Source organism: Lasioglossum baleicum, chromosome 3 (assembly GCF_051020765.1).
Source record: "Lasioglossum baleicum chromosome 3, iyLasBale1, whole genome shotgun sequence".
NCBI lineage: Eukaryota > Metazoa > Arthropoda > Insecta > Hymenoptera > Halictidae > Lasioglossum > Lasioglossum baleicum.
Genome location: NC_134931.1, coordinates 7,626,272 through 7,638,452, shown reverse-complemented (window position 1 = coordinate 7,638,452; position 12,181 = coordinate 7,626,272). Strand labels below are relative to the sequence as shown.

General features: G+C 42.3%; 1 protein-coding gene across 1 annotated transcript; it reads right to left on the bottom strand.

Annotated features, from left to right (window-relative positions):
- Positions 1-252: 252 nt before the first annotated feature.
- LOC143207112 (protein lethal(2)essential for life) lies at positions 253-11,032 on the bottom strand. The gene is made up of 3 exons (XM_076420208.1): positions 6,768-11,032; positions 2,021-2,242; positions 253-399 (listed from the first exon to the last, which is right to left on the bottom strand). Exons 1-3 carry the CDS (start codon positions 7,020-7,022, stop codon positions 304-306), a joined length of 573 nt encoding a protein of 190 aa, XP_076276323.1. The 5' UTR covers positions 7,023-11,032; the 3' UTR covers positions 253-303.
- Between the last annotated feature and the right edge of the window lie 1,149 nt (positions 11,033-12,181).

Here is a 12,181-nt window from a genome sequence, read left to right as displayed (position 1 = left end):
TCTGCTTCAGAAGTGACATCTAGGCTCTTATACTGTAATATACTGTACCGGAAATCCATTGTACATTTTATTGTATATTTTTAGAAGATCCAGGAAATTACTTGCTACAACTTGTTGAATTTTACGAATAATTGTATATTTCCGTTTTACATGTGATACCGTATTACAAAATTTGTCAAAGGGAAATTTATCAAAACGTTATTCTATACTCACGCGTAAAAATTGGTATATAAAAATAAACGCAAATGGTAGACTATAAACTGTTTGAGGGGGTGGGTGGGGGGTTATAAACTAAGTTTTTGTTTATTCGGCAGTAGTTTCCACTTTGACCGGTTTGCTCGCGGGTTCGCCAGTTTTCACTATATCGATAAGTCGTTCGCCTCCGCTAGTTATTTCCCCCTAAAAAGAAACAGCATTTTTTTAGTTATTGTCAGAAATAAGGGATGAAATGCAATGAGGCTTTTATTATATTTGTGTTTTTATAGTGCACCCTACGGGGTCGGTGCTTGAACAGTCCGTACGCAACGATAATTTGGTCTGACTAGTGTTTGAAATTTCCTCGCATTTCGAACCGTTTGAGAAGAGCACTTCGAGATACGTGCATTAGGTAAGCGGTCAATGCACCGATGCATTTCAATTATCTTGTTACGTGTCCTTACGTAAGAAAACTTTGACGAAATCACGAAGATGCGCAAGGGGAGGTGACGATTTTTGAGGTAGCCTCTTTTTTGGTTGAAATCGTCGTTGAAATGTGCCAGGACCGCCGAGTATAAACAAACTCCAGAATAATACAAAATGGCCAATTGTTGTCGCGAAAAATGGCTCTAAATGTTCTTAGCAGCCTGCAGGTTTTATGGCAAAGCTAAGTAGATGTAATTTCAAATAGCATGCATAAGTTCTAGTTTAATGGATCTGAGATAATTAAAGTTCCAAAGCCATTTCTTGCAACAACGATTACGCCCATTAAATATCACAATTTTAGGGTTTGTTTATATGAATCGATTCTGATGTTTTAGGCCGAATTTCTTGTGAAAGATGCTCAGAAATTTCGTGACCTTTCCTTTGTTTAGAGATCACGGCTCGCGGTGTCGCTACTTAACCTTGCACTTGAACTTGTACCCAAGATCAAGATCAAGATCAAGATCAGGTCTATAAAATTTGAATCGTTGAATTGTGCTAAATTTCTATAAGATACGAATTATAAAAAGGTATGCGATATTGAAATGAGAAAAATGTAGCGTCACTATGGCTTTGAAGATCAAGCATACATGTCTCTGTTAGTTCTTGCGTCCTTTAAGTTAGGTTCAACCGTGTATTTTCACGATGTCTGCTCGATATTGAGAGAATCTGAAACTACCGATCAGTTACCATTCTGATGAGGAACACTCAGTAGTCGCAGTTCATCGACTCCAATCTCGAATTCACGTTGACACTTTTACCACTCTCTGTCTCTCTCTCTCTCTCTCTCTCTCTCTCTCTGTGTGTATTCTTGTTTGCACATTTAAAAAAAAATAGATTCCTATCTGCACAGGTAAAATTTCGAGACTCTGAAATTAAAATACTATTTCGTGCAGTAATAATTTTAATAGGTGGAGAGTAATGTAAAACTGTATTCAAATCGAGAGTTTTGTATTCTGTTAAGCTTTCTCGAGTGTCGAAAATCGAGTTCGAGTCGATGAACGCGTCTTTGCAACACGAATGTTGTGACTGTTGTGACTCATCGACGAGAAAATGTTTAATACAGCCAGATCGTTCTTTTTATAGTTTAGAGCAGACTCGTATTATGATCGAGATAAATGGTCGGCACTCCATCTTCTCTAAAACTACCACAACGGCAGAACCGGATGATTGGAAATTGAAAGAGTCGTAAGCCAAAAAGACACAAATAAATAAATCCAAAAAAAAACAAACAAAACAATAGAAAAAAGAGCAAAAGTCGGGAGAGGATCGGTTGATCAACGGCGACGGACGAATCTTCGGATTCGTCGGGCCACCGCTGCTTCTCCTCTTCGTCACTTACCTTTTTGGGTGCCGTGATAGTTAATACACCATCGGAAGAAAGGCTCGAGGTAATGTTGATCACATCGTGAGATGGGGGCAAGACGTATCTGCGTAGAAATTGTCTACTGACATAGCCGTGCTCGTCTTGCCTCTCCTCGTGTTTGGCCTCTATGATTATGTTATTGCTGACCGTCTTCACCGTGATCTCTTCCGGCGAGAATTGTTGAACATCGAGTATAACCTGCAGAACGAAGCATAGGACAACAAATTCAATTAGAATCCGGAAAAGCGCAAACACAATTCTGGCCGACATGATGCAACTAGTCTGAGCGAGGAGTCCTAGATATAAAACATAGCAGAAAGTCTAACCATCGAATCACTACTGGCAACTTCAAATTAACAATTCTGCGTACACTTCTTAACGTGAATAGCGAAATACAATAGGCTATTGACCACCGAGAGACGAGCTTCCGCAACAAAATCAGCCCGCTTTGGCGGGCGAAGGCGACTTCGCCTGCTTTCGAGAAACGCATACTAGGCCCATTGTCCACCAAAAATAATTCCAACAGCAGGTTCTTCCGGAAGATCACATCTGGGTGAAGATCACGTAGAGTTTCTTGGCTAGCGTACGCACACACACACACAACCATTTCATGCCTCTATAAAATTGCTTCGACACTGAACAATCGACCCATTGAACCCGCGCGATATCTGCATCGCTATTATAAACTATCTACAAACCGCGTGCTGCTCTGAATCACGAGATTACGTCCAGAGTCATCAGACGAGATAGTTGAACAAAAATGTAAGGGACCGAAAAAAGCTTTGCTTAAGCATTCTTGATCCCGTTTACCGCAGTTAATGTAACGTCTCGAGTGTTTTTGGCCTACGTAACGGCCGCAAAAGGAAACAAAACCGGAAAGATGTAGCTACCAGGCGCGCCTACTTGTGTGACGTTGTTCCCATTTTTTCCGCAACCGAGAAAAGACGCGAGCATTACATACAAGTAGGTGAGACACACACATCGTACACACACTTACGGGCAAGGCCAATTACAGAACCGTTTGTTCGCACCGGTTGTGCACTTTTTCGATAATGAGTAATCTATCCATCTCGTGGTTAGCAGCTTCACTTGAACAGAAACACCCGGCAAACTAGGGACACGAAGAGCGTACGAAAGAGCGAGAGAACGAGCCGCCGTTCTTCAGGTGGAATCCTGAAGGGCCCGGCGAGTGATCTCGGAAGTAAAACGACCGTAGAGTCCGGGAACAGGATTAATAAAAATCGATCTTTTTACTTTCGTATCTCGAATCGTAGACCAACGGAAACAAAACAGTGAAAGATTTGTTGGTGCAACCGTGTACCGCATGCATACACAGAGAAAAAGATAGTCGCGTCTGCAAATTTTTGTACATAGGGATTTCGTATCTGCATCGTTTTTTATGATCTTTGCGGTTAAAGAACTCGAGAAGCATTTATTTTTATATAGCAATTAATATATTGTAGCGAGAAAAGAAAGGAGAGGAGAGAAAGAGAGATCCGAAAGAATCAAGAGCCGTTTATCCCCGGGAGTTGGCAGGCGCCCCCGGTCTCGGGGGCGGAGGGTGCTCCGCCGCGAACAAAAAACATCAGATCCCACACAATTTTCGGTTCTTTCTGTAAAAGAAGACTGACACTTGCGACACGATCCGTTTTTCGGCTATCAAATACTATTACACGATCGTCGTTTGTACCTATGATAAAACAAAAATACAAAAATTCTTTTATGAAAAGAGTAGGAGAAGTGCGAAGAGCGTCGCGGACTTTTTGAGTCCTTTTTAAATGAAAAAAGAAAGAGAGAAAAAAAGAGAACAAAAGAGGCAAAAAGCCGGTTAAACTGTGATTTTTTATGAACGTACTTCAGGCGTAAAGCGTGATCCGACGATAGAAACTATGTTGTACTACGTTGCCGCGATCACAGGGAGCACCTTCTTTCCGCTTCATGGAAAATGTTTTCCTTCGATAATCGAGTCACTGACTACGGAGTAGTTGTTTTCGAGACCTGATTCTGTACTATTCCGCTGAAAATCGACGTCACTCCCCCCCCCCCCCCGTGGGGGGTGAAAACCTGGTCCCCGAAACGTCTCCGACGATATATTTTTGATTTTTCGAAACGCTATAACAGCGGTGCTGTGAACCATTTGTAAAGAGAGCGGAGGGGAAGGCAGTTTTAGAGAAACGCAGTTTCCTCACGTCACGTCACCTTACGTCACGTTACGTCACGTTACGTCACGTCACGTCACGACACGTCACGACACGACACGACACGTCACGTTCCTCAATCATTCGGTGATGCAACCTACAGAGAAAATGACTATGAAAAGCAGTAGTAGTAGCAGTAGTAGTGGTAAAAACAGAAATTGGTTCTCGGGCCTTCTGGTGTTCCAGTTCCTCAGTAACTTTCCTTAGTTTTTACTCGTTCACAAATATTCGTCGTTTTATTCCTTCGTTGAGTTCGGTTCAAATAAATTGTCCGTTTTATGATTCACGCTTCTCGGTCCATGTAGTTCTGTTACAGTTCCTTTTCTTTTTCTTTCGTTTCGGAAAAATTACGTTTCTGGTCCGTTCAGTTGGGATTCTTTTATAAATTGCTTTCGCTTTAACGTATTCGCGTATCTTCCGCGCAATTATGCTACCACAAAACTATTAATATCGAAATCTATACGCAAGCTACTCAATCTGGAAATATCTGTTAGCCGAAAGAAGGGATAGTGGAACCAAAAACATTCTCGTAACTGCGTACCGCAAAAGCTAATGTCATTAGACCGCTTATAGGCCAGTATACGTGACGGCTCTCCGAATATTGTAAAGAACAGTTAGCTCTGTGTCACACAGCGTCTGCATATGTTACCGACAAACTGAAATTAACATCGAGTTACTAAGTTACATTAGGCGTTTACAGCGCATTTTGTGTACTCGTTGGTGTGCGTTAACGATTCCGCATTAAGAGGGATATACCAAGTATAATACAATAATATATTCAAAGCGTTTTATTCAGTTCGTATCTCGTGAAATCAAAGAGACGGATTTCTACTAATTTTTAATTCGTCAAGATATAGAAGAGTGCCTTTCACGTTTCATTTCCGAGGGCTACATCTCGCGATAAATCTCACCAAAGGACCCCCGCGAGGGGTCCTTTCTCGGCTTTCTTTGGGATCAAAGTTAATCGCTTCGTTCACGCTTTTTTAACTCAAGACCACTAATATTTAAACACACCTCCTTGCATATAGGTGTCGAGTGCATATTTGCTATTAATATAATAGTATTTCGTTTAGCAATAATTATCTAGTAGACGAGTTTACGCTATCGTTTCGAACCAGAACCAAAAACTTCGCCGTAGCTTTTTTTTCTCATATACGTCCAGTCAAAAGCGGCGACTATCCCATGACTTTCTGCTTCGGAAAGTTGTGGGATAGTCGTTGCACAGTTTGCGACGATACACGTGGAAAGTTTGAAGGACTATTCAAATTGAACGTAGCATAAACCTGGAAGTTCGAAGTCGCTCGAAAATCTCGTTTCCCATAAAAATTTAAGGTTCTTATAAGCACTTAGTAGTTCGTACGAGCTTTACCAAATTACAGACGATTCAGAATTACAGCTTGCGAGGGTGAATAATAGCGGCGATGCAAAAATTAACACTTTGAAGTTTGTTCGTTCTCTTAATCTTAGATCTTCCTGTTCATCTCTGTAATTTAGTTCTCCCTTTAAATTCCCTTCTGTGGGATCTCACCAATTCCAAGTGAGACTGGAGGTGTAGGCTGAAGCCCGAGGTACTCCAAGGAGTGACATACTCGCTTGCTCATTATGGAAACGGTGGGATCCCACAGGAGACGAAATGCGCTTGCTTAGCAGCTCGTTTGCCATTCACTTTTTGCGAGAGACTTTGAACATCCAGCTAAAATTGTGGGACGATGAGAATTCCGAACGTGAGAAACTGATCATTACGAAGTTTGCTCACAATAACACGAGCTTTTGCTAGCTCAACCATCTAGAAGGTTTTCGAACAAGCCAAACAATAATTGCCCTGATTGTTACCATCCACGCCACCGAAGAACGATCGATGACCACATAAAAAGAAATCAATCGCTTGAAACAATGTCGAATTAACAAAGAATACTTTGATCGCTTGCTTAGCCCTGGAACGTCAACTATACCGGACACAAGCGTACATTTTCATTCCTACAAGTAAACCCCAACACTCACGGAAAGCGACAACACAATAACAGACACGCAAGGACGCAGACCATTGAAATCTCAGCCGTTTAAAATCTAGAGCTACATCAAGGTTGTCTAATACAGAAATATCTGGTTAAACGTCGGACCATTTTGGAATTTGATAAATTTGAATAGTCGTCATCCAGTCAGGTGTAGTCTACGAATAGATACATCCTTGGCCCATATCCATAGTTATCACTCGACCCAAAGGTGACCGTAATCACTTCCATTGTCTGTGACAGTGGGAGCGATTCGCACCATCGAGTGGTAACTATGGATATATGGTCTGCGCTCCTTTGAATGTAGTCTGGTAACAAGTTATTAGGACCATCACGCTTTTAATATTGCGTCAATTGTACCAACACCATTCACCAAGAACCTGCTCAAGCTTCGAAGTTACCCTAAACGTGTCCTGCGGGCATAGCAAGTTCGAGTCTTCAGCCTGCTGCAACTAAACTGCGAGAGAAATGATCGCGCTCACGTTTTGCAAACAACTCAATCGAGTCACCAACCTGGAAGTTGTCCTTGTTATCCAACTGAATAGTGCTGGATCCGCTCGATGGCTGGCGAGTCGACACGTTCCGCCACGGTCTGAAATACCTGCCACTCAACATCGAACGGGCAGGTCTATCGAAACCGAAATCGGAGAACCGCGAGATTAGATCGTCCCGGTTCAGGACCCTGCCGAAGTGTTGGTCCATGATCCTGGACACCGGTCGGTCGAAGTCGTCCCACCAATCGCGAAACATTAGAGGCACCATGGACATCTGTGCAACACGAAAAAGAAATCGATTCAAACTATGCGTCTTGATCAGTTCTTGCTTCTCGCTCGGGTAGAGACGTAGATAAACAGGATAGCGAAGTAGGATCGAATAAGAGAGATGAATGATTTGCTCGGGATTATGCGAAGCGTTGTGTGATGAGGAATCGTAATTAAAGACACGTATGTATGTGTATATGTGTATATAGATGACACATTCATTCAACCGACGGAAATTTGACGAATCGAGACGCTAATAAGGATCATCGGGTCCCTTCATCTAGAATCTGTACAGCTCTTCTGTATAGTCACAGTGGATGAAGTCACTAATGTCGATCGGGTCGTCGCAAACTTCCAATTCTTCGGGTCCAGATTCGCAACTTTCCGGAAAAGATGTATCTATAGTTTTAATTTGGTTCACGTCGTCAATTTGAAAGTGCATAACTTTTCTTCCACCGTGTACGAGATCCGTTGCAAAATTTTTCCAGTGTCATCTGCGGGTGCTGTAGCTGTATGAACAATCACACATTCGGCAATAATAAAGATACACCTGCTGTGAAGCTTTTGTAAACATCGAGTAATCAATCCAAGTGCCTCTTCTGAAGACGTATACTTTTTAAGAACGTTATGCACAATCCTTTCTTTGAACATTCGGCTTCGAGAGCCGTCCATGAGAAATTCTTTGAATCGAGCTTATGGGGAATGCTTGAATGCTTCCACCAACTGATTCCATAGCCTTCTTTGAGATTTTTTTGTGATTATTTCGAATGGCCAGCCAATTACTCATCAAATTCGGCATTCGTGACATCTGTTCTTGGATTGTAACTTCTTCGGAAGGTCTTCTCTTCTTTGTTGGTAGTTCTTCTTCCATTATTCTTGAACGACCGTAATGTCGTTCAACATATCCATGTGCTTCAATTGTACTGTTTGCTGATTTGAATTTTTAATTAAATTTAAGGTTTCATTATTTAATGTTAGGGTCTCTAAGTGTTAGGGAGGGCTAAGATCGTAAAAAGTTTCTCTTGAGCTTAATCCGCGCGCTTGTTTTTCACATTACTTGTAGGGGCACGAATTTTTTTTATTATTAACGCTTTAGCCCTGTTCAGGACTATAAGTGGAAGACATGAATCTTACAAACCTATTTCGAGCAACCCTCACGAAGAGAAGTATGGCTAGGACTAGGCAAAATTCTTCAACTGTACTCACGGTTCTCAACGCGTTCGTAGACCGAACGATGCGTGGCAGTTCTTTTCGGGGGGTTCGCGTGAATACACTAATTACAATCGATACTCTATTAATCGTCAAGACATTGTAAGAGTTTTTGCTGTAATTACATAGGTCGTTTATTATAGGACATAATAATATACTTGAAAAGCTTACTTCTAATATCTACGCGGTTTCTATGAGAGACAATACCATCCGTTTCGAGGCAGTAGGGATCGTTAGGCTAGTCGCTAGGCGGTTGGCGATCCCGTTTCTTCTTTTAAGTCGAAGTATCACTAGTCGTAATTCGACACGATCCAGAATGGACATTTATCAATCCGAGGCATTAAAATCTTGTACTCGCACTTTTAGCGGTTGCATTTATGAAGTTGTGGGTAAATGGCGTGCGGTCTTGTTAACATAGTGCTTTTCTAAGATCTCCAGAGATAATTCAGATCCGAGGCATTTGTCATGCGGCTTGACTGTTGAATTTTACCAGCTGCTTGATAAATTCACACATTCGTAATTCCAATACGCTCTGCAATCGGCATACTTCGCTATTTCTTGTTATCTTATAAAACAAGGCGGCATTCCTCGATGTTTATAACATCGATGATCGTCCTCGAGTTCAATACCTTTCGAGTCTTGTTACGGGTGGTGTAGTTAGCCGAGGTTGATCCTCTGGCGCCACAAGTTTCTTCAGAGCCTGGGGTGTGCCAACAATTATACTCTTCCTCCTCCTCGCACTTCCGCTCTCGATCTAAATCTAATTTCGACTCTGTTGCCAAGGTCAGCTTGGACGCATGGCTGTCATGAGTCATCTGTTCAGGCTGTTCATGGCTGGACTTGGCTCCTCATAGATCCACAAATCGTTCTTCCAAAAAACGCTTGCCTTGGCCAAATCCTATACGTACCAATCGAATCCCCACATCGAAGACAATACAAAATCTGAATGCTTGCCATTCTACACCTATCATTTCACGAGTCAACCTGTAACCAAATTATCAAAATGCTGCAAGCATCAATACAGGTTCAAGACCGCACGCAACCAAAGATCACCTCGTACAAAACCCTTCGAAGGTTTGTCGCCGTACTCGTTCAACTCCACAAATAATTGACGTTGAGGCTAACTTGTAATCTAGGATCGAAGTGTGTCGAGTGACTTGTAAGATTTGAAAGCGATCGTGAAAGCAGGAAAAACGAGAACGTTGCATTTTCCATCGAATACGCACAATTATCTCGCGCTAGCTTTAGGTTTAAGAGCTAGCTAGGCTTAGGGAATGGATCGCACGATCTTCAGAACATACTCTAGTAATTGTTAAGAATAGGGGTGACCGAAAGCTATAATAATTCCGGCCGCGTTATTATTAATGGGTCTTGAGTATAGTACTATAAAAATACCAGGTGTACACCAAGAATGATTTACTTTGACGAAGGAGGAGTTCAACGGACACACCATCCTTGATCGTTCAGTGACGCGAATCGAAATCAGGGCATTAAGATTCTTCGATGAGATAGCAGTATCGAGATATGAATGATTGAGCGAGCTAGTGGAGAAGGAAGTAAGACAAAATTGTAACGAGGATATCGAAAATCGTCAAGCGGTAGGAGCATGCTTTTTGACGGTCGTATGTAACAAAGTATTGCTGTAAGTTAGTCTACTAAGTACTTCGGACTTGCAAACTGCGGATTCTAGAAACTATAGTGTCTGAGGGCTTATACCGTGGATTACATCGCATAACTATCTTCGCGCGGTACTTGATCTGCACCGGTGGCGAGGGTAATCAATTGCAACGTGCATCTTTGAGGTAGCACGTTGTGCCATCGGTTCCACTTAAACAAACTTTGGTTTTTGGAGTTGAACAGTGAGGTTGAGGAAAGAAGCGTGAAGAGGTTAACACCGTCTCTAGGCTTAAGGATTCAATTCCTTCGGGGTTAGGTTATACGCACGCACACTTCGAGTATAAATAAGAACGTTAGGTGTATTAGAGTTTAAGTATCGCTTAGGATGTTCTCCACTACGTTAGGTTTACTGTTTTCCGGGCAGCGCGACTACGCGTTCGTTCGACCCGACGAGAACACGACGACCGATCGAATCATAAGTCTTTTATCACGACCATACACAAAACTGACCAAACGAGCAACCACACAACTACCGTGAGCTTCGGGAACGTTGTTGACCGTTGCAGGGACTCGAGCTGATGAGAGACGCACTCTGGTATTATACTGATCAGTTGGAACGAGTGACTGCGCAAAGATACCGCGGAGAGGACTGTCTGATTCAGCCGCGGAAACGCGAGAAGCTTAAATAGTTGGCCTCGAAAAAGAGCGGCGACGCCCACGCGTCCTGGACCCAGTGTACACCGCACGCTTCCACCGAAATATGCACCCCGTCACGTGTAAGCTGACTTTCGGTCTAAAAATACACACCCCCAGCAAACGGTACGCAAACGGACCACAAGGAGGGACTGATTTTTCACGGGATGCGGTGTTCCGATAATTTTGGCAGCGCTAACACCTTCTAAGGCTAAGGTCCCTTTTGCACGAGGTGACCCGGGATGGCAGTGCGATTCTATCCTACGGAGGCAAAGATTGCACTCCGAATCATTTTCGGTCGTTCTTCCACTTGTTAAAGTGAGCGGGAGGTAATAGAATCAATCTAAGATACTAACGATCCTGTCGCGTATAGAAGTTTCAACGCCGACTGTTCCACTATTGCTAAACACTAGGAACAGTCTGGAGCACGCTACCTTGCGAGAAGAGACCAACCAACCTTAATCGCACCGATGTTCGTCGAATCACGTTGCACACACCAAAATCGCGATTCGCTTTCACTGCTTTCCGACCGATTTTCGCGTCGAGTTAACAGCAGCAGCAGCAGTAGTAGGTTTACTACTCTTTCGAATCTCGCGACAATAGATAATCGCGGTTTGCGCGTTTATTCGAGGTTTCTCGATCAAACTTCCAGCAATACCCTTTCGATCCTCCGAGGATACGGTATCAACGTGTACCGGTACGTCTTGGCACGCAATTGCACTCGATACCAAACAATCATGCGTAGAGTCGAATTGTGTCCGTACTTCCTCCCCAACGGGGAGCCTTTCGCGAACATCCCGGACATATGTGTACTGCATTGCGACGACGAGATACGTGTATACTGTGTATAGGGCACGGTCGAGTAACGTCACATCCGTACACAGAGGTACGTTGATCTCCTTGACAGGAACGTTAAGAAAAGAAAGAAAACTCGACGAGCGCACTGGGCTCACGCTCATGCCTCGTCAAACAAAAAAAAAAAGAATAAGAAATGACAAATGAAACAATTTCAAGTAGTGTCTCTATGTTTTTAATCGATTCACACCTTACTACTTACAACGCGATACTCTATTATATCGTAGCGTATGGTATTCTATTACTAGTCTACGTGTTTACTTGACGAGTTTTATTTCCTATTTAGCGGCAAATGCTAGTTGTATTTCGATAATTATTCTGTTGCTCGACAATAACTTCGCCTACTTGGTTGTAATGATTAACATAACGAGAAACTTAATGAAAATTCCACGATACAACGGTTTCGTTACAAGAAGGAGACAAAGCACTTGTTAGTAGCAGGGTACATTTTCAATATTTACACTCCCGGACAGAGAGATAGCACCGTTTTTAGTTTGCTTTTTTTTTTGTTTTTGTGGGGAAAATATTTTAGTTTTGTGATGTAATATTTGTCAATTTACGCTGATAGAGAGAGAGAGAGAGAGAGTTTTAAGTGTAAGTAATGTTTGGTATTATTCAATTCCATTGAAATATAAGCACTGTACTTCTGCAAACAGACAATATGAGAATACGAAGTACTGAAATAGATCGGTTATAATATGATACTTGAAATTAATATCGATGGGGGGAAAAGGTTGACAAAAATTGAGCAAGAAATTACTTGCAAATTTTCGGCTGAATACAATTCCAAAA

What these genes read in the sequence shown, in the direction of transcription:
- LOC143207112 (XM_076420208.1), bottom strand. Translation starts at nt 7,022, where the DNA reads ATGTCCATGGTGCCTCTAATGTTTCGCGATTGGTGGGACGACTTCGAC. An exon ending in ATAACAAGGACAACTTCCAG is followed by an intron (nt 2,243 to 6,767) that starts GTTGGTGACTCG and finishes TTCGTTCTGCAG; the next exon opens with GTTATACTCGATGTTCAACA. An exon ending in CTATCACGGCACCCAAAAAG is followed by an intron (nt 400 to 2,020) that starts GTAAGTGACGAA and finishes GTTTCTTTTTAG; the next exon opens with GGGGAAATAACTAGCGGAGG.